This window comes from Pelophylax lessonae (assembly GCF_965119305.1).
Source record: "Pelophylax lessonae genome assembly, chromosome: 7".
NCBI lineage: Eukaryota > Metazoa > Chordata > Amphibia > Anura > Ranidae > Pelophylax > Pelophylax lessonae.
In genome coordinates, this window is record NC_138774.1 from 299,321,289 (window position 1) to 299,341,438 (window position 20,150).

Here is a 20,150-nt window from a genome sequence, read left to right on the forward strand (position 1 = left end):
TCAGCCAGCAGCCGGCTCCGCCCCCCTCCAGTCACCACCCAGCGCGGGTAACGCACGCCTCTGCCACACACAACATGGCCGCCGGGGCTCCGTGTAAATGCCTCTTTTTGCCACACACAAGATGGCGGCCGCATGTCGTCACTTCCGGTGTACGGAAAGCCGCCAGGCCCAGACATGTTGCAGTAAAGATGGCGGAGGAAGCGGAGGCCGAGGTGCCGAAGTTATCGGGGCTGCTGGAGGAGGGATGGCGGATCCTGGAGGTGGTGGAGGAGGGGGGAGTCACCGATCCGGTGCGAGCCCGGGAGGTGCAGAGAGGGGTGAGGCTTCTGGAGGAGGCAACCCGGATGGTGACACAGCTGGACCTCTTCAGGTGAGGGGGGAGGGGAGTCCTGGAATAATGACCCGGATTCATCAAATCGGGACTGCAAAATACACTCTGATTGGTCACTGGGGCATGCAGGGGGAGGAGTCTATATTCTGTATATTCCCAGGATCTATGGAATGGGGGCGTGCCAAAGTCACTGCAATATTATGGAGTTAGGGGCCACTTTGACATGCTGGGGGAGGAGTCTATATGCAGGGGGAGGGGTCTATATGATGGGGGAGGAGTCTATATGCAGGGGGAGATGTCTATATGTAGGGGGAGGGGTCTATATGCAGGGGGAGGGGTCTATATGCAGGGGAGGTGTCTATATGCAGGGGGAGGGGTCTATATGCAGGGGGAGGGGTCTATATGCAGGGGGAGGGGTCTATATGCAGGGGGAGGTGTCTATATGCAGGGGGAGGTGTCTATATGCAGGGGAGGTGTCTATATGCAGGAGGAGGAGTCTATATGCAGGGTGAGGGGTCTATATGCAGGGGGAGGGGTCTATATGCAGGAGGAGGAGTCTATATGCAGGAGGAGGAGTCTATATGCAGGGGGAGGGGTCTATATGCAGGGGGAGGGGTCTATATGCAGGGGGAGGTGTCTATATGCAGGGGGAGGTGTCTATATGATGGGGGAGGAGTCTATATGCAGGGGGAGATGTCTATATGATGGGGGAGGTGTCTATATGCAGGGGAGGGGTCTATATGCAGGGGGAGGGGTCTATATGCAGGGGAGGGGTCTATATGCAGGGGGAGGGGTCTATATGCAGGGGAGGGGGTCTATATGCAGGGGGAGGAGTCTATATGCAGGGGGAGGGGGTCTATATGCAGTGGGAGGTGTCTATATGCAGGGGGAGGTGTCTATATGCAGGGGGAGGGGTCTATATGCAGGGGGAGGGGTCTATATGCAGGGGAGGTGTCTATATGCACAGGGGAGGGGTCTATATGCAGGGGGAGGGGTCTATATGCAGGGGGAGGGGTCTATATGCACAGGGGAGGGGTCTATATGCAGGGGAGGTGTCTATATGCACAGGGGAGGGGTCTATATGCAGGGGGAGGGGTCTATATGCAGGGGGAGGGGTCTATATGCACAGGGGAGGGGTCTATATGCAGGGGGAGGTGTCTATATGATGGGGGAGGGGTCTATATGCAGGGGGAGGGGTCTATATGCAGGGGGAGGAGTCTATATGCAGGGGGAGGAGTCTATATGCAGGGGGAGGGGGTCTATATGCAGGGGGAGGGGTCTATATGCAGGGGGAGGGGTCTATATGCAGGGGGAGATGTCTATATGCAGGGGAGGGGTCTATATGCAGGGGAGGGGTCTATATGCAGGGGAGGGGTCTATATGCAGGGGGAGGGGTCTATATGCACAGGGGAGGTGTCTATATGCAGGGGAGGGGTCTATATGCAGGGGGAGGGGTCTATATGCAGGGGGAGGGGTCTATATGCACAGGGGAGATGTCTATATGCAGGGGGAGGTGTCTATATGCAGGGGGAGGTGTCTATATGCAGGGGGAGGTGTCTATATGCAGGGGGAGGTGTCTATATGCAGGGGGAGGTGTCTATATGCAGGGGGAGGTGTCTATATGCAGGGGGAGGTGTCTATATGCAGGGGGAGGTGTCTATATGCACAGGGGAGGTGTCTATATGCAGGGGAGGGGTCTATATGCAGGGGAGGGGTCTATATGCAGGGGGAGGGGTCTATATGCACAGGGGAGTTGTCTATATGCAGGGGGAGGTGTCTATATGCACAGGGGAGGTGTCTATATGCACAGGGGAGGTGTCTATATGCAGGGGGAGGTGTCTATATGCAGGGGGAGGTGTCTATATGCAGGGGGAGGTGTCTATATGCAGGGGGAGGTGTCTATATGCAGGGGGAGGTGTCTATATGCAGGGGGAGGTGTCTATATGCAGGGGGAGGTGTCTATATGCACAGGGGAGGGTTCTATATGCACAGGGGAGGGGTCTATATGCACAGGGGAGGGGTCTATATGCACAGGGGAGGGGTCTATATGCACAGGGGAGGGGTCTATATGCACAGGGGAGGGGTCTATATGCAGGGGAGGGGTCTATATGCTGGGTAGGTGTCTATATGCAGAGGAGGGGTGTCTATATGCAGGGGAGGGGTGTCTATATGCAGAGGAGGGGTGTCTATGTGCAGGGGAGGGGTGTCTATATGCAGGGGAGGGGTGTCTATATGCAGAGGAGGGGTGTCTATGTGCAGGGGAGGGGTGTCTATATGCAGGGGAGGGGTGTCTATATGCAGAGGAGGGGTGTCTATGTGCAGGGGAGGGGTGTCTATATGCAGAGGAGGGGTGTCTATGTGCAGGGGAGGGGTGTCTATATGCAGAGGAGGGGTGTCTATGTGCAGAGGAGGGGTGTCTATGTGCAGGGGAGGGGTGTCTATATGCAGGGGAGGGGTGTCTATATGCAGGGGAGGGGTGTCTATATGCAGGGGAGGGGTGTCTATATGCACAGGGGAGGTGTCTATATGCACAGGGGAGGTGTCTATATGCAGGGGAGGAGTCTATAATCTGCATATTCCCAGTTTAATGACCCTGATCTATGAAATGGGGGCGCTCCAGGCATACCAAAGTGACTGCAATATTATGTATTGAAGGGCCATTTTTGCATGCCGTGCAGATTTATTCCTGTATATTCCCGGTGTAATCACCCCAATTTATCAAATGGAGGTGCGCTTTAAGGCATTCTAAAGTGACTGCAATATTAGGAAATAAGGGGCCACTTTGGCATGCCGGGGAGGAGAGTATTCCTGTATATTCCCAGGACCAGGATTTAACAAATGGGGCCGCACTCCAGGCATGCTAAGGTAACTGCGATAATACATACTGATTGGCCACTTTGGCATGCAGGGGGAGGAGTCTATAATCTGTATATTGTATATTCCCAGTGTAATCACCTGAATTTATCAAATGGGGGGGGGCACTCCAGGCATGCTAAACTAACAGCCATAATACAGACTGATTGGCCACTTTGGCATGCCGGGCAGGAGTGTATTCCTGTATATTCCCAGTGTAATGACCAGGATTTATGCAATGGGGGGGGGGCACTCCAGGCATTCTAAGGTAACCATGATAATACATACTGATTGTCCACTTCGGCGTGCTGGGGGAGAAGTCTATAATCAATTCCCTGTGTAATCACCTGGATAGCACACATGGGGGGAGGAGTCTATATGCTGGGGGAGGAGTCTATAATCCTATATATTCCCTGTGTAATCACCTGGATAGCACACATGGGGGGAGGGGCACTCCAGGCATGCTAAAGTTACTGCAAATATATCTACTGAAGGGCCATTTTTGCATGCCGGGGAGATTTGTTCTAATATATTCCCACTGTAATTAGTGATCAACAGATATCAGTTTTGCATTGCCGATATTTTGGTCATCGCGTATTGACGTCCCCTCCCCCTCCTTGTAATGACAGCCGAGCGGCTTCTCAGCCCCATTGGTTGTCATTACAAGACAGCCGACCCTCGGCTATGGACGCCGGTACCGGGGTGTCGCCTCTAGCTGCAGCCATCATCCCGGTACAGCACTTTCCCTAAATATCGGTCACCTTGGTATGTTGGGAAAAGTGGATATCGCCCCCCCCCCCCCCCCCGATCGATATATTGGCTTTGCCGATAATCAGTTGATCTCTAGTTATAATGAAAAGTTCAATTTGGCCCGAGCCAAGTGATAGAAATTGTAATGTGTGGCGCCAATCTTGGCGCCAACAGCCATACATTTCAATGGGGAATTCCCAATCAGAAGCCAAACTATTCCTATATGGACGCCATCTTGGTTCACCCAAATTCCACTTTTTATACTAATCGGGCATCTCTCTCTATAGAAAAGTTCAATTTCGGCTAAGCCAAGTGATTATAGATCATGGAATATGGCACCAATCTTGGCACCGACAGCCATACATTTCAATGGGGAATTCCAAATAAGAAGCCAAACTATTCCTATATGGAAGCCATCTTGGCTCACTCAAATTCCCATTGTTATGCTAATTGGGCATCTCTCTATATAGAAAGGTTAAATTTCGGCTAAGCCAAGTGATATAGATCATAAAATATGGCACCGACAGCCATAAATTTCAATGGGGATTTCTGAATAAGAAAGCCAAGCTGTTCCTATATGGACGCCATCTTGGCTCACCCAAATTCCACTTTTTTTTTTTTTTTTTTTATACCAATTGGGAATCCTCCTCTATAGAAAAGTTCAATTTCGACTAAGCTAAGTGATATAAATGATAAAATATGGCACCAAACTTGGCACCGACAGCCATACATTTCAATGGGAAATTCCCAATAAGAAGCCAAACTATTCCTATATGGACGCCATCTTGGTTCACCCAAATTCCACTTTTTATACTAATTGGGTATCTCTCTCTCGCTATAGAAAAGTTACATTTTGCCTAAGCCAAGTGATATAGATCATGGAATATGGCAACCTGACAGCCGTGCACTTCAATAGGAAATTTTGAATAAGAAGCCAAACTATTCCTATATGGACGCCATCTTGGCTCACTCAAATTCCCCCTTTTTTTTTTTTTTTTTTATACCAATTGGGAAACCTCCTATATAGAAAATGTCAATTTGGCCCAAGCCAAGTGATATAAATCATAAAATATGGCACCAAACTTGACACCGACAGCCATACATTTCAATGGGATATTCCGAATCAGAAGCCAAACTATTCCTATATGGACGCCATCTTGGTTCACCCAAATTCAACTTGTTTTATACCAATTGGGAATCCTCCTCTATAGAAAAGTTCAATTTCGACTAAGCTAAGTGATATAAATGATAAAGGTTGGCACGACAGCCATACATTTCAATGTGGAATTCCGAATAAGAAGCCAAGCTATTCCTATGTGGACGCCATCTTGGCTCACCCAAATTCCACTTATTTTATACTAATTGGGCATCTCTCTCTATAGAAAAGTTAAATTTCGCCTAAGCCAAGTGATATAAATCATAAAATATGGCACCAAACTTTGCAGCCATACATTTCAATGTGATATTCCGAATCAGAAGCCAAGCTATTCCTATATGGACGCCATCTTGGCTGACCCAGATGGGACGGTTTTACTATGAATGTCCTATCCTTCTATATTAAAATAACTAATAAAATAAACTGTAGAAATCGGTGAGCCAAGATGGTTCTCATAGAACTTTCATAGCTTGTCTTCTCTTGGAATTTCCTATTGAAGTGCATGGCGCGGGTGCCAAGTTTGGTGCCATATTTTATGATTTATATCACTTGGCTTGGGCCAAATTGAAATTTTCTATGTAGGATACCCAATTGGTATAAAACAAATGGAATTTGGGTGCGCCAAGATGGTTTTCCTATAGGAACAGCTTGGCTTCTTATTAATAATGTCCCATTGAAATGCATGGAAGACATGGTTTGCCAAGATTGGTGCCATGTTTCATGATTTATATCACTTGGCTCGGGCCAAATTTAACTTTTTCTATATAGGAGGCCAAATTAGTATAGAAAAGGTGGAATTTGGGTGAGCCAAGATGGCTTCCATATAGAAATAGCTTGGCTTCTTCTTGGGAATTTCCCATTGAAATGTATGGCCGTCGGTGCCACGTTTGGTGCCACACATTACAATTTCTATCACTTGGCTCGGGCCAAATTGAACTTTAATAGTGGGATGCCCAATTATATGAAAACACCTCACATCTGGGTGAGCCAAGATGGTTTCCATAGAGAAGAAGGTTTTCATTCTGAATTCCCCCATTTACACACATGGCAGTTAGGGAGATAAAATTGTTGCCAAATTTCACAACTCCCCCCCCCCCCCCCCCTGTGGTTTAGGAGGTAGGATCCACCCACAGCGTAGGAGGTGGGATTCCCCGGCGGTGTAGGGTCTCCCGCTCTGTAGGAGGTAGGATTCCCTGGCGGTGTAGGATTCCCCGGCGGTATAGGGTCTCCCGTTCTGTAGGATGTAGGATTCCCCTGGCGGTGTAGGGTCTCCCGTTCTGTAGGACGTAGGATTCCCCTGGCGGTGTAGGGTCTCCCGCTCTGTAGGATTCCCCTGCGGTGTAGGGTCTCCCTTTCTGTTGGAGGGGGGATTCCCCTGTGGTGTAGGGTCTCCCACTCTGTAGGACATAGGATTCCCCGGCGGTGTAGGGTCTCCCGCTCTGTAGGATTCCTCCCTGGTGTAGGGTCTCCCACTCTGTAGGACGTAGGATTCCCCCACGGTGTAGGGTCTCCCACTCTGTAGGACGTGGGATTCCCCCGCGGTGTAGGGTCTCCCGCTCTGTAGGATTCCCCCACAGTGTAGGGTCTTCCACTCTGTAGGACGTAGGATTCCCCCGCGGTGTAGGGTCTCCCGCTCTGTAGGATTCCCCGGTGGTGTAGGGTCTCCCACTCTGTAGGACGTAGGATTCCCCGGTGGTGTAGGGTCTCCCGCTCTGTAGGATGTAGGATTCCCCGGCGGTGTAGGGTCTCCCACTCTGTAGGACGTAGGATTCCCCTGGCGGTGTAGGGTCTCCCGCTCTGTAGGACGTAGGATTCCCCTGCAATGTAGGGTCTCCCGCTCTTTAGGACGTAGGATTCACCCTTGGTGTAGGGTCTCCCGCTCTGTAGGACGTAGGTTTCCCCGTTGGTGTAGGGTCTCCCGCTCTGGAGGGACGTAGGATTCCCCCGGCGGTATAGGGTCTCCCGCTCTGTAGGAGGTAGGATTCCCTGGTGGTGTAGGGTCTCCCTTTCTGTTGGAGGGGGGATTCCCCCGCGGTGTAGGGTCTCCCACTCTGTAGGACGTAGGATTCCCCCGCAGTGTAGGGTCTCCCGCTCGGTAGGATTCCCCCACGGTGTAGGGTCTCCCACTCTGTAGGACGTAGGATTCCCCCACGATGTAGGGTCTCCCACTCTGTAGGACGTAGGATTCCCCCACGGTGTAGGGTCTCCCACTCTGTAGGACGTAGGATTCCCCCACGGTGTAGGGTCTCCCACTCTGTAGGATTCCCCCACGGTGTAGGGTCTCCCACTTTGTAGGGTGTAGGGTCTCCCGCTCTGTAGGATTCCCCCACTGTGTAGGGTCTCCCACTCTGTAGGAGGTAGGATTCCCCGGTGGTGTAGGGTCTCCCGCTCTGTAGGACGTAGGATTCCCCGGCGGTGTAGGGTCTCCCGCTCTGTAGGACGTAGGATTCCCCCGCGGTGTAGGGTCTCCCGCTCTGTAGGACATAGGATTCCCTGGTGGTCTAGGGTCTCCAGCTCTGTAGGACGTAGGATTCCCCGGCGGTGTAGGGTCTCCCGCTCTGTAGGACGTAGGATTCCCCGGCGGTGTAGAGTCTCCCGCTCTGTAGGAGGTAGGATTCCCCGGTGGTGTAGGGTCTCCCGCTCTGTAGGACGTAGGATTCCCCGGCGGTGTAGGGTCTCCCGCTCTGTAGGACGTAGGATTCCCCCGCGGTGTAGGGTCTCCCGCTCTGTAGGACATAGGATTCCCTGGTGGTCTAGGGTCTCCAGCTCTGTAGGACGTAGGATTCCCCGGCGGTGTAGGGTCTCCCGCTCTGTAGGACGTAGGATTCCCCGGCGGTGTAGAGTCTCCCGCTCTGTAGGACGTAGGATTCCCCCGCGGTGTAGGGTCTCCCGCTCTGTAGGACGTTGGATTCCCCCAGCGGTGTAGGGTCTCCTCTCTGTAGGACGTAGGATTCCCCCGGCGGTGTAGGGTCTCCTGCTCTGTAGGACATAGGATTCCCCCGGCGGTGTAGGGTTTCCCGCTCTGTAGGAGGTAGGATTCAGCCTCGGTGTAGGGTCTCCCGCTCTGTAGGATATGTGATTCACCCGCGGTGTAGGGTCTCCCGCTCTGTAGGACGTAGGATTCCCCGGCGGTGTAGGGTTTCCCGCTCTGTAGGAGGTAGGATTCCCTGGTGGTGTAGGGTCTCCCGCTCTGTAGGAGGTAGGATTCCCCGGTGGTGTAGGGTCTCCCACTCTGTAGGAGGTAGGATTCCCCGGTGGTGTAGGGTTTCCCGCTCTGTAGAAGGTAGGATTCCCCGGTGGTGTAGGGTTTCCCGCTCTGTAGGAGGTAGGATTCCCTGGTGGTGTAGGGTCTCCCGCTCTGTAGGAGGTAGGATTCCCCCGGCGGTGTAGGGTCTCCCACTCTGTAGGACGTAGGATTCCCCCACGGTGTAGGGTCTCCCACTCTGTAGGACGTGGGATTCCCCCGCGGTGTAGGGTCTCCCGCTCTGTAGGATTCCCCCACGGTGTAGGGTCTTCCACTCTGTAGGACGTAGGATTCCCCCGCGGTGTAGGGTCTCCCGCTCTGTAGGATTCCCCGGTGGTGTAGGGTCTCCCACTCTGTAGGACGTAGGATTCCCCGGTGGTGTAGGGTCTCCCGCTCTGTAGGATGTAGGATTCCCCGGCGGTGTAGGGTCTCCCACTCTGTAGGACGTAGGATTCCCCTGGCGGTGTAGGGTCTCCCGCTCTGTAGGACGTAGGATTCCCCTGCAATGTAGGGTCTCCCGCTCTTTAGGACGTAGGATTCACCCTTGGTGTAGGGTCTCCCGCTCTGTAGGACGTAGGTTTCCCCGTTGGTGTAGGGTCTCCCGCTCTGGAGGGACGTAGGATTCCCCCGGCGGTGTAGGGTCTCCCGCTCTGTAGGAGGTAGGATTCCCTGGCGGTGTAGGGTCTCCCTTTCTGTTGGAGGGGGGATTCCCCCGCGGTGTAGGGTCTCCCACTCTGTAGGACGTAGGATTCCCCCGCAGTGTAGGGTCTCCCGCTCTGTAGGATTCCCCCACGGTGTAGGGTCTCCCACTCTGTAGGACGTAGGATTTCCCCACGGTGTAGGGTCTCCCACTCTGTAGGACGTAGGATTCCCCCACGGTGTAGGGTCTCCCACTCTGTAGGATTCCCCCACGGTGTAGGGTCTCCCACTCTGTAGGACGTAGGATTCCCCGGTGGTGTAGGGTCTCCCGCTCTGTAGGACGTAGGATTCCCCGGCGGTGTAGGGTCTCCCGCTCTGTAGGACGTAGGATTCCCCCGCGGTGTAGGGTCTCCCGCTCTGTAGGACATAGGATTCCCCGGTGGTCTAGGGTCTCCCGCTCTGTAGGACGTAGGATTCCCCGGCGGTGTAGGGTCTCCCGCTCTGTAGGACGTAGGATTCCCCGGCGGTGTAGAGTCTCCCGCTCTGTAGGACGTAGGATTCCCCCGCGGTGTAGGGTCTCCCGCTCTGTAGGACGTTGGATTCCCCCAGCGGTGTAGGGTCTCCTCTCTGTAGGACGTAGGATTCCCCCGGCGGTGTAGGGTCTCCTGCTCTGTAGGACATAGGATTCCCCCGGCGGTGTAGGGTTTCCCGCTCTGTAGGAGGTAGGATTCAGCCTCGGTGTAGGGTCTCCCGCTCTGTAGGATATGTGATTCACCCGCGGTGTAGGGTCTCCCGCTCTGTAGGACGTAGGATTCCCCGGTGGTGTAGGGTCTCCCACTCTGTAGGAGGTAGGATTCCCCGGTGGTGTAGGGTTTCCCGCTCTGTAGAAGGTAGGATTCCCCGGTGGTGTAGGGTTTCCCGCTCTGTAGGAGGTAGGATTCCCTGGTGGTGTAGGGTCTCCCGCTCTGTAGGAGGTAGGATTCCCCTGGCGGTGTAGGGTCTCCCGCTCTGTAGGACGTAGGATTCAGCCTCGGTGTAGGGTCTCCCGCTCTGTAGGATGTGATTCACCCGCGGTGTAGGGTCTCCCGCTCTGTACAACGTAGGATTTCCCCGTGGTGTAGGGTCTCCCGCTCTGTAGAAGGTGGGATTCCCCCACGGTGTAGGGTCTCCCGCTCTGTAGGACGTAGGATTCCCCGGCGGTGTAGGGTCTCCCGCTCTGTAGAAGGTGGGATTCCCCCACGGTGTAGGGTCTCCCGCTCTGTAGGACGTAGGATTCCCCGGCGGTGTAGGGTCTCCCGCTCTGTAGAAGGTGGGATTCCCCCACGGTGTAGGGTCTCCCGCTCTGTAGGACGTAGGATTCCCCGGCGGTGTAGGGTCTCCCGCTCTGTAGGAGGTAGGATTCCCCGGTGGTGTAGGGTCTCCTGCTCTGTAGGACGTAGGATTCCCCCGGCGATGTAGGGTCTCCCGCTTTGTAGGACGTAGGATTCCCCCGGCGATGTAGGGTCTCCCGGTTTGTAGGACGTGGGATTCCCCAGTGGTGTAAGGTCTCCCGCTCTGTAGGACGTAGGATTCCCCGGTGGTGTAGGGTCTCCCGCTCTGTAGGACATGTGATTCACCTGCGCTGTATCTCTCTCTTACTCTGCAGCTGTAACGAGGATCTGGAGGAGATCTCCTCGGCCGACCTGCGGTTCCTCCTCCTCCCCGCTTTCCTGGGGGCGCTGACGATGAAGCTGGGGGATCAGAGTAAGAGGTTGCAGCACCTGGAGGTGGCACGCTCCTATTTCCTGGACTTCCTGAAGAGATGTCACCGCTACAAAGTGTCCGACTTCACCCTCCCCCTGGAGAACGTAGAGTCGGGGGAGAACGAGGAGCGCGAGGAACGCCCTGCTGGGGCCCCGCCCAACATGACCGCCATGGCGGTGCAACGGAATGCCAAGATCGAGAGGTGAGAGAACTCCGCCCTTCCCCCGACATCCGTTCCGACTCAGTACAGATCCTGCCAGAAATCCAGGATGAGCAGACTCTGAGCGGTTACATTGTTCCCAAAATCGAATGTTATTCGGCTATTTTCTCCCCAGGTCAAATGTCCTTTACTATAGTAATTGGGAAGATACACATTATGGCCAGTAGATGGAGCTGGGGGTTGAAGGAAATACTTGCTGTGATCCTTGGCTCCATCTAGTGGCCATATTGCGGTGTTTTTTGGATGCATTCAATTCTATATAAATTAAGAACATTCGATCCAGAGAGAATATAGCCTGCTAACCTTCGACCTGCATCCCGTTTATATTCTGTGCTGCTGCTGTGAGCGGCCCCAGAGGTGCCCATGCTTTGTGATTGGCCAAGTCAAGATTCCTATTACTCACCATAATCCCTCCCTTCCAGTACAGGAGCGGAGCTGGGCCAGCACAGACAGTAATTTGACACTCACAGAAGCGAAGATTGGCCAGTACAGTTATTTGAGACTTCCAGAGGCCAAAAGGAGAGGAGCTGGGCCAGCATAGACAGTAATTGCTTTCCCAGGGGAAGAGCTGGGCAGGCACAGACAGTAGTTAGTTTCCCAGGGGAGGAGAGGAGCTGGGCAAGCAAAGACAGTAAGACAGCCCCAGGAGAGGAGAGGAGCTGGGGCAGCACAGACAGTAAGACAGTCCCAGGTGAGGAGAGGAGCTGGGTCAGCACAGAAAGTAAGACAGCCCCAGGAGAGGAGAGGAGCTGGGTCAGCACAGAAAGTAAGACAGCCCCAGGAGAGGAGCTGGGCCAGCACAGTCATTAAGACAGTCCTAGGAGAGGAGCTGGGCCAGCACACAGTCTTGTGAATGAGGAGGTGTGGTTTCTGTGAGGGGCGGGGTCTCTGACTCTCTCCATGTCTGATGAAGGTACAAGCAGAAGAAGAGTGTGGAGGGACAGCTGGCGGCGATGAAGGACGCGGTGAGGAGCGGCAGAGCGGAGGAGGAGCAGATCCGGGAATATTACCTCCTGCAGCTCCAGCAGTGGGTTTGCTCCGCCCTGGAGGAGGTGGACAGTATAGACCAGGAGCTGCCATTGGTCAGGGCCCGGGAGATGATCAAGCAGGTGAGTGAGACTCCTCCACCAATAGCAGAGCACCTCTTATCCCCGCCTCCTCTGTGATTGGATGTCTGCTCCCCTGGGATGTGATTCCATATCTGCAGCAAATAGGGAGTTTTGGAGTGGCACGGTGGGGGCGTGTCCAGCCAAAACACCTCCTCCTGCAGTGTCTGTAGGAAGGGCATCAACCGCCCACACTTACCTTACCCACACTCCTCTACAGTCAGTGCTGTGATTGGCTGTGCCGGTGACCTGGGAGGAGCATAGAGGGCGCCTTCCCCAGTCACGTGACGGCGCTCGCCTCAACACAGCACTAAAGTGTCACTCTGGTTATATTGTATTGCTCTGGTGACACGATGTAGACAAAAAAATATATATTATTTTATATTTTTATTATATTATTTTATAGTATATTATTATATTTTTTATTTTATTATATTTATTTTTATTTTATATTATATTTTATTTTATATATTTTTTATTATATTTTATTTTATATTATTTATTATATTTATTTTTATTTTATAATATATTTTTTATTATATTCTTTTATATTATATTATTTTTTATGATGTTCTATTAATATTTTATTTTATATTTTTACATCCACCATCCCTGGATCACCACCACACCAATCATATAGTGACCCCGCACTTCTCTGACAATTAGTATTTGAAAAAAAAATATAACTTAAAAAAAAAAATATAGAAAAAGAAAAATGTTTAACCACATCCCGCCCGCGCTATAGGCAAATGAGGGCGGGAAAGTGGTTGCATTATCCTGACCGGACATCATATGATGACGGCGGGGGGGGCGCGCAGAGCGGCGGTCGGTGCTGCGGTGTCACTCTGACACACCTCATCTCTGATCTCGGTAAAGAGTCTATGACGTAGGCTCTTTACCATGTGACCAGCTGTGTCCAATCACAGCTGGTCACATAGTACACAGGAAGAGCCGTTGATCGGCTTTCCTCAGCTCGTGCCTGACAGGCGTGAGTAGAGGAGAGCGGATCTGCAGCTCTCCTGATGGGGTGGGGTCTGCACTGGTAATCAGAGCATTGATACCAGTACACAGACCCTTGGGGGAGGGGGGGTGCCACTAGAACTACCAGGGAGGCCCACCCATGGCCACCAGGGATGGCAATCAGGGCTCAGGTAGCCCGCCAGTGCCCTCCCCATCAGTGCTGCTCACCAGTGCCCATTATTGCCCATTATTGCCCATCAGTGCCCCCATCAGTGCCCATTATTGCCCATCAGTGCCCCCAACAGTGCCCATTATTGCCCACCAGTGCCCATTATTGCCCACCAGTGCCCATTATTGCCCACCAGTGCCCATTATTGCCCACCAGTGCCCATTATTGCCCACCAGTGCCCATTATTGCCCATCAGTGCCCCCACCAGTGCCCATTATTGCCCATCAGTGCCCCCACCAGTGCCCATTATTGCCCATCAGTGCCCCCACCAGTGCCCATTATTGCCCACCAGTGCCCATTATTGCCCACCAGTGCCCATTATTGCCCACCAGTGCCCATTATTGCCCATCAGTGCCCCCACCAGTGCCCATTATTGCCCCCTATCAGTGCCCCCACCAGTGCCCATTATTGCCCCCACCAGTGCCCATTATTGCCTCCTATCAGTGCCCCCACCAGTGCCCATTATTGCCTCCTATCAGTGCCCCCACCAGTGCCCATTATTGCCCCCTATCAGTGCCCCCACCAGTGTCCATTATTGCCCCCTATCAGTGCCCCCACCAGTGTCCATTATTGCCCCCTATCAGTGCCCCCACCAGTGCCCATTATTGCCCCCACCAGTGCCCATTATTGCCCCCACCAGTGCCCATTATTGCCCCCACCAGTGCCCATTATTGCCCCCACCAGTGCCCATTATTGCCCCCACCAGTGCCACCTGTCTGTGCCCATCAATGCCACCTATCAGTGCCACCCCATGAGTGCCTCCTCATCAGTGCTCTTCAGTGCAGGAAAAAACGTATTTATTTACAAAATTTTATAACCTAAACAAAAATATATATATATTTTTTTTTTCAAACTTTTTGGTCTTTTTTTATTTGTTTAGCAAAAAAGAAAAAAACCTTGCGGTGATGAAATCTCTGTTTGTGGGGGGAAAATGACATCAATTTGGTTTAGGTACAGTGTTACATGAACACGCTAATTGTCGTTCAAAATGCAACAGCGCTAAAAGCTGAAAATTGTCCTGGGCAGGAAAGTGCCCGGTATTGAAGTGGTTAAAAATATAAATTAGGAAATTTTCTATTTTTTTTTTTTTTATACTGTCACCAGTCATTGCCCCCGATCACCGCCACACCAATCATATGGTGACACTGTTCTGCTCTGGTGACAGTAGTTAAAAATAAAGAAGAGGGGGGGGGGGGGGGAGTGGAGTGCCTGGTATTGGGAGGGGGGGGCAGGAAGGGGCGGATAGTGCTCGGTATTTGGAGAGGGGGGGAGGGCAGGAAGGGGGTGATAGTGCCCAGTATTGGGAGAGGGGGGGAGGGCAGGAAGGGGGGATAGTGCCCAGTATTGGGAGAGGGGGGAGGGCAGGAAGGGGGTGATAGTGCCCGGTATTGGGAGAGGGGGGGCAGGAAGGGGGTGATAATGCTCGGTATTGGGAGAGGGAGGGCAGGAAGGAGGTGATAGTGCCCGGTATTGGGAGAGGGGGGGCAGGAAGGGGGTGATAGTGCTCGGTATTGGGAGAGGGGGGCAGGAAGGGGGTGATAATGCTCGGTATTGGGAGAGGGGGGAGGGCAGGAAGGGGGTGATAGTGCCTGGTATTGGGAGAGGGGGGGCAGGAAGGGGTTGATAATGCTCGGTATTGGGAGAGGGGGGGCAGGAAGGGGGTGATAGTGCCCGGTATTGGGAGAGGGGGGGCAGGAAGGGGGTGATAGTGCCCGGTATTGGGAGAGGGGGGGCAGGAAGGGGGTGATAGTGCCCGGTATTGGGAGAGGGGAGGCAGGAAGGGGGGATAGTGCCCAGTATTGGGAGAGTGGGGGCAGGAAGGGGGTGATAGTGCCCGGTATTGGGAGAGGGGGGGCAGGAAGGGGGTGATAGTGCCCGGTATTGGGAGAGGGGAGGCAGGAAGGGGGGAGGCGCCCAGGATTGAAGGGTAACAGCAGCTGACACCTTTCCCTGTCGCCCTGTAGGGAGAAGAGATGCCCCGGCCGCCGCGCCTATCACGTCCACGACCCCCGATGGCACCCTTCATACTGACCCGTGACGCTCTTCAGGCTAAGTACGGGGATTTATTTAATCGGTAGACTTTGTCGGTTGTTTATAGTCTCGTGTGTTTCCATTGGTCGTGCTCTTATGTATCATCGCCCGCAGGGTGTTCGGTGCCGGGTACCCGAGTCTTCCCACCATGACTGTAGATGATTGGTATGAGAACCATCGGAGTAAAGGGGTCCTTCCAGACCAAGGAGTGCACAGCAAACCTAGAGGTATGTCCCCGTCATGTCTGTCTATATGTATAGAGGACGTGTGTGTATGTATGGTGTGTACAGACATTTACAGGGCCACCTTAGAAATGGGGCTCCATACAGTCTCCCTGACAGGGACCCCTTCTTCCCCTCCTTGGTGTGACTGTATTATCAGTGCAGAGCAATACATAGAAAAGTGCAGTGAGCGGTATGTAGAGGGGAAGGAGGTCAGTGAGCGGTATGTAGAGGGAGGGAGGTCAGTGAGCGGTATGTAGAGGGGAGGGAGGGAGGTCAGTGAGCGGTATGTAGAGGGAGGGAGGTCAGTGAGCGGTATGTAGAGGGGAGGGAGGGAGGTCAGTGAGCGGTATGTAGAGGGAGGGAGGTCGGTGAGCGGTATGTAGAGGGGAGGGAGGTCGGTGAGCGGTATGTAGAGGGGAGGGAGGTCGGTGAGCGGTATGTAGGGGTGGGGAGGTCAGTGAGCAGTATGTAGGGGGAGGGAGGTCAGTGAGCGGTACGTAGAGGGAGGGAGGTCAGTGAGCGGTATGTAGAGGGAGGGGGAGGTCAGTGAGCGGTATGTAGAGGGAGGGAGGTCAGTGAGTGGTACGTAGAGTGAGGGGAGGTCAGTGAGCGGTATGTAGAGGGGAGGGAGGTCAGTGAGCGGTATGTAGAGGGAGGGGAGGTCAGTGAGCGGTATGGAGGGGAGGTCAGTGAGCGGTATGTAGAGGGAGGGAGGGAGGTCAGTGAGCGGTATGTAGAGGGAGGGAGGTCAGTGAGCGGTATGTAGAGGGGAGGGAGGTCGGTGAGCGGTATGTAGGGGGAGGGAGGTCAGTGAGCAGTATGTAGGGGGAGGGAGGTCAGTGAGCGGTATGTAGAGGGGAGGGAGGTCAGTGAGCGGTATGTAGAGGGGAGGGAGGTCAGTGAGCGGTATGTAGAGGGAGGGAGGTCAGTGAGTGGTACGTAGAGTGAGGGGAGGTCAGTGAGCGGTATGTAGAGGGGAGGGAGGTCAGTGAGCGGTATGGAGGGGAGGTCAGTGAGCGGTATGGAGGGGAGGTCAGTGAGCGGTATGTAGAGGGAGGGAGGGAGGTCAGTGCGGTATGTAGAGGGAGGGAGGTCAGTGAGCGGTATGTAGAGGGAGGGAGGTCAGTGAGCGGTATGTAGAGGGAGGGAGGTCAGTGAGCGGTATGTAGGGGTGGGGAGGTCAGTGAGCGGTATGTAGAGGGAGGGAGGTCAGTGAGCGGTACGTAGAGGGAGGGAGGTCAGTGAGCGGTATGTAGAGGGAGGGAGGTCAGTGAGCGGTATGTAGAGGGAGGGAGGTCAGTGAGCGGTATGTAGAGGGGAGGGGAGGTCAGTGAGCGGTATGTAGAGGGGAGGGGAGGTCAGTGAGCGGTATGTAGAGGGAGGGAGGTCAGTGAGCGGTATGTAGAGGGAGGGAGGTCAGTGAGCGGTATGTAGAGGGGAGGGAGGTCGGTGAGCGGTATGTAGGGGGAGGGAGGTCAGTGAGCAGTATGTAGGGGGAGGGAGGTCAGTGAGCGGTATGTAGAGGGGAGGGAGGTCAGTGAGCGGTATGTAGAGGGGAGGGAGGTCAGTGAGCGGTATGTAGAGGGGAGGGAGGTCAGTGAGCGGTATGTAGAGGGAGGGAGGTCAGTGAGCGGTACGTAGAGGGAGGGGAGGTCAGTGAGCGGTATGTAGAGGGAGGGGAGGTCAGTGAGCGGTATGTAGAGGGAGGGAGGTCAGTGAGCGGTATGGAGGGGAGGTCAGTGAGCGGTATGGAGGGGAGGTCAGTGAGCGGTATGTAGAGGGAGGGAGGGAGGTCAGTGAGCGGTATGTAGAGGGAGGGAGGTCAGTGAGCGGTATGTAGAGGGAGGGAGGTCAGTGAGCGGTATGTAGAGGGAGGGAGGTCAGTGAGCGGTATGTAGAGGGAGGGAGGTCAGTGAGCGGTATGTAGAGGGAGGGAGGTCAGTGAGCGGTATGTAGGGGTGGGGAGGTCAGTGAGCGGTATGTAGAGGGAGGGAGGTCAGTGAGCGGTATGTAGAGGGGAGGGGAGGTCAGTGAGCGGTATGTAGAGGGAGGGAGGTCAGTGAGCGGTATGTAGAGGGAGGGAGGTCAGTGAGCGGTATGTAGAGGGAGGGAGGTCAGTGAGCGGTATGTAGAGGGGAGGGAGGTCGGTGAGCGGTATGTAGGGGGAGGGAGGTCAGTGAGCAGTATGTAGGGGGAGGGAGGTCAGTGAGCGGTATGTAGAGGGGAGGGAGGTCAGTGAGCGGTATGTAGAGGGGAGGGAGGTCAGTGAGCGGTATGTAGAGGGAGGGAGGTCAGTGAGTGGTACGTAGAGTGAGGGGAGGTCAGTGAGCGGTATGTAGAGGGAGGGGAGGTCAGTGAGCGGTATGTAGAGGGAGGGGAGGTCAGTGAGCGGTATGGAGGGGAGGTCAGTGAGCGGTATGGAGGGGAGGTCAGTGAGCGGTATGTAGAGGGAGGGAGGGAGGTCAGTGAGCGGTATGTAGAGGGAGGGAGGTCAGTGAGCGGTATGTCGGGGGCGAGGAGGTCAGGGAGCGGTATGTCGGGGGCAGGGAGGTCAGGGAGCGTTATGTAGGGGGCGGGGAGGTCAGGGAGCGTTATGTAGGGGGCGGGGAGGTCAGGGAGCGTTATGTAGGGGGCGGGGAGATCAGGGAGCGGTATGTAGGGGGCGGGGAGATCAGGGAGCGGTATGTAGGGGGCGGGGAGATCAGGGAGCGGTATGTAGGGGGCGGGAAGATCAGTGAGCGGTATGTAGGGACGGGGAGGTCAGGGAGCGTTATGTAGGGGGCGGGGAGGTCAGTGAGCGGTATGTAGGGGGCGGGGAGGTCAGGGAGCGGTATGTAGGGGGCGGGGAGGTCAGTGAGCGGTATGTAGGGGGCGGGGAGGTCAGGGAGCGGTATGTAGGGGGTGGGGAGGTCAGGGAGCGGTATGTAGGGGGCGGGGAGGTCAGGGGGCGGGGAGGTCAGGGAGCGATATGTAGGGGGCGGGGAGGTCAGGGAGTGGTATGTAGGGACGGGGAGGTCAGGGAGTTGTGTGGGTGTGTCTCACTGTGATGGCCCAGCTCCTTTACCTCTCCCCTTACTACTCTCCATCCCCCAATGGGGGAGGAGTGATGGGGAATACTAGAGTGACAGCTCTGAGTCTCATCCATGATGGCGGCACCCAGCTGCAGTCTTTGCCGCTGTTCAGATTCGGATCCATTCTCATTCGCCGGTTCCTTGTTTTCCTTTCAGACGAGGAAGAAGAGGCGGCTGAGCGCGAGCGGAAGGTGGAGACGGACGACCCTGAAGCTCTGCAGAATGCTCGAAACTGGGACAACTGGAAGGACACGCACCCACGGGGCTACGGAAACCGCAAGAACATGGGCTGACCCCTCCCCCTCCACTTCCCCCCGCAGTAAAAATAACCTCCCTCCATTGGTGGGGTGTAAAGACTGGAGTGCACTGGTCTTGGTTCTGTTCTGGGCGGAGTCATCCAAAAGATGACAATGTTGTGCGTGCCTTTTCCTTGTGCACTATAGGTAGACTGACCCCTCCCACTCCCCTCCCCTCACCCCGTCCCACCAAAACGACAACTTTAGTTTATATTTATTTTTATTCTGTTAATGTTGGATTTTTTTGGTAAATCAATGTCTACAAAGGATCTGTCTGTTTATTTGTACACAATGTAACCTTTTCTTCTTTGCTCTGTGAGGAGGGACGCTGACCCTGCAACTTCTCATAGGAACACTGAGAGTGCATCAGCTGATTTATAATGAACAAGTCCCTCCCACTCAGATTCACTCAGAACATTGACATACAAATAGTTGGCTGTGGGCCTAGCCAGTGTTTTTTTGGGGTTGGCTGTGGGCCTAGCCAGTGTTTTTTTGGGGTTGGCTGTGGGCCTAGCCAGTGTTTTTTTGGGGGGTTGGCTGTGGGCCTAGCCAGTGTTTTTTTGGGGTTGGCTGTGGGCCTAGCCAGTGTTTTTTTGGGGTTGGCTGTGGGCCTAGCCAGGGTTTTTTGGGGGTTGGCCGTAGGCCTAGCCAGTGTTTTTTTTTTTTTAGGTTGGCTGTGGGCCTAGCCAGTGTTTTCTTTTGGGGTTGGCTGTAGGCCTAGCCAGTGTTTTTTTTTTTTTGGGGGGGGGGGGTTGGCTGTGGGCCTAGCCAGTGTTTTTTTTTTGGGGGGTTGGCTGCGGGCCTAGCCAGTTTTTTTTTTTTTTTTTTTTTGGGGATTGGCTGTGTGCCTAGCCAGTGTTTTTTTAGGGTTGGCTGTGTGCCTAGCCAGTATTTTTTTGGGGGTTGGCTGTGTGGGAGGTGCTTTAGGGAAATGGAGAAGGTGCTTTGCAGGAATTTGGAATCCATGCCTTCCCTGACCAGAATGGTGATCTGCCACAGTAACCTAGGCAGACATTCTGCCCCTGTACTGTATATATAGATATATTATTGGTTTGGCCGATATTAACTTTTTTGAAGGTATCGGCCACAAACTTGGCCAATATGACTGATATTTTCTTAAGGTAGGGCCTATTGGGCTGCCTCCAAGAGGGGAGGTGTGGATTAGAGCGCCGCTTGCGCGGGCGCTGTCATACGAAGTCCCGCCTCCTGGACCAGCTCCTACCTATGATAGACAGCACACTGGTGACATCTATCATAGGAGGAAGGCCAGGAGGCGGGACCTTGTATGACATCACCC

The 20,150-nt window shown here is 54.1% G+C and overlaps 1 protein-coding gene across 1 annotated transcript; it reads left to right on the forward strand.

The window, feature by feature from the left end:
- The first annotated feature begins 155 nt into the window (after positions 1–155).
- Positions 156–18,868, forward strand: IGBP1 (immunoglobulin binding protein 1). Its single transcript, XM_082263466.1, has 6 exons — positions 156–370; positions 10,619–10,918; positions 11,850–12,045; positions 15,196–15,284; positions 15,377–15,489; positions 18,714–18,868. Exons 1-6 carry the CDS (start codon positions 189–191, stop codon positions 18,848–18,850), a joined length of 1,017 nt encoding a protein of 338 aa, XP_082119592.1. The 5' UTR covers positions 156–188; the 3' UTR covers positions 18,851–18,868.
- The last annotated feature ends 1,282 nt before the right edge of the window (positions 18,869–20,150 follow it).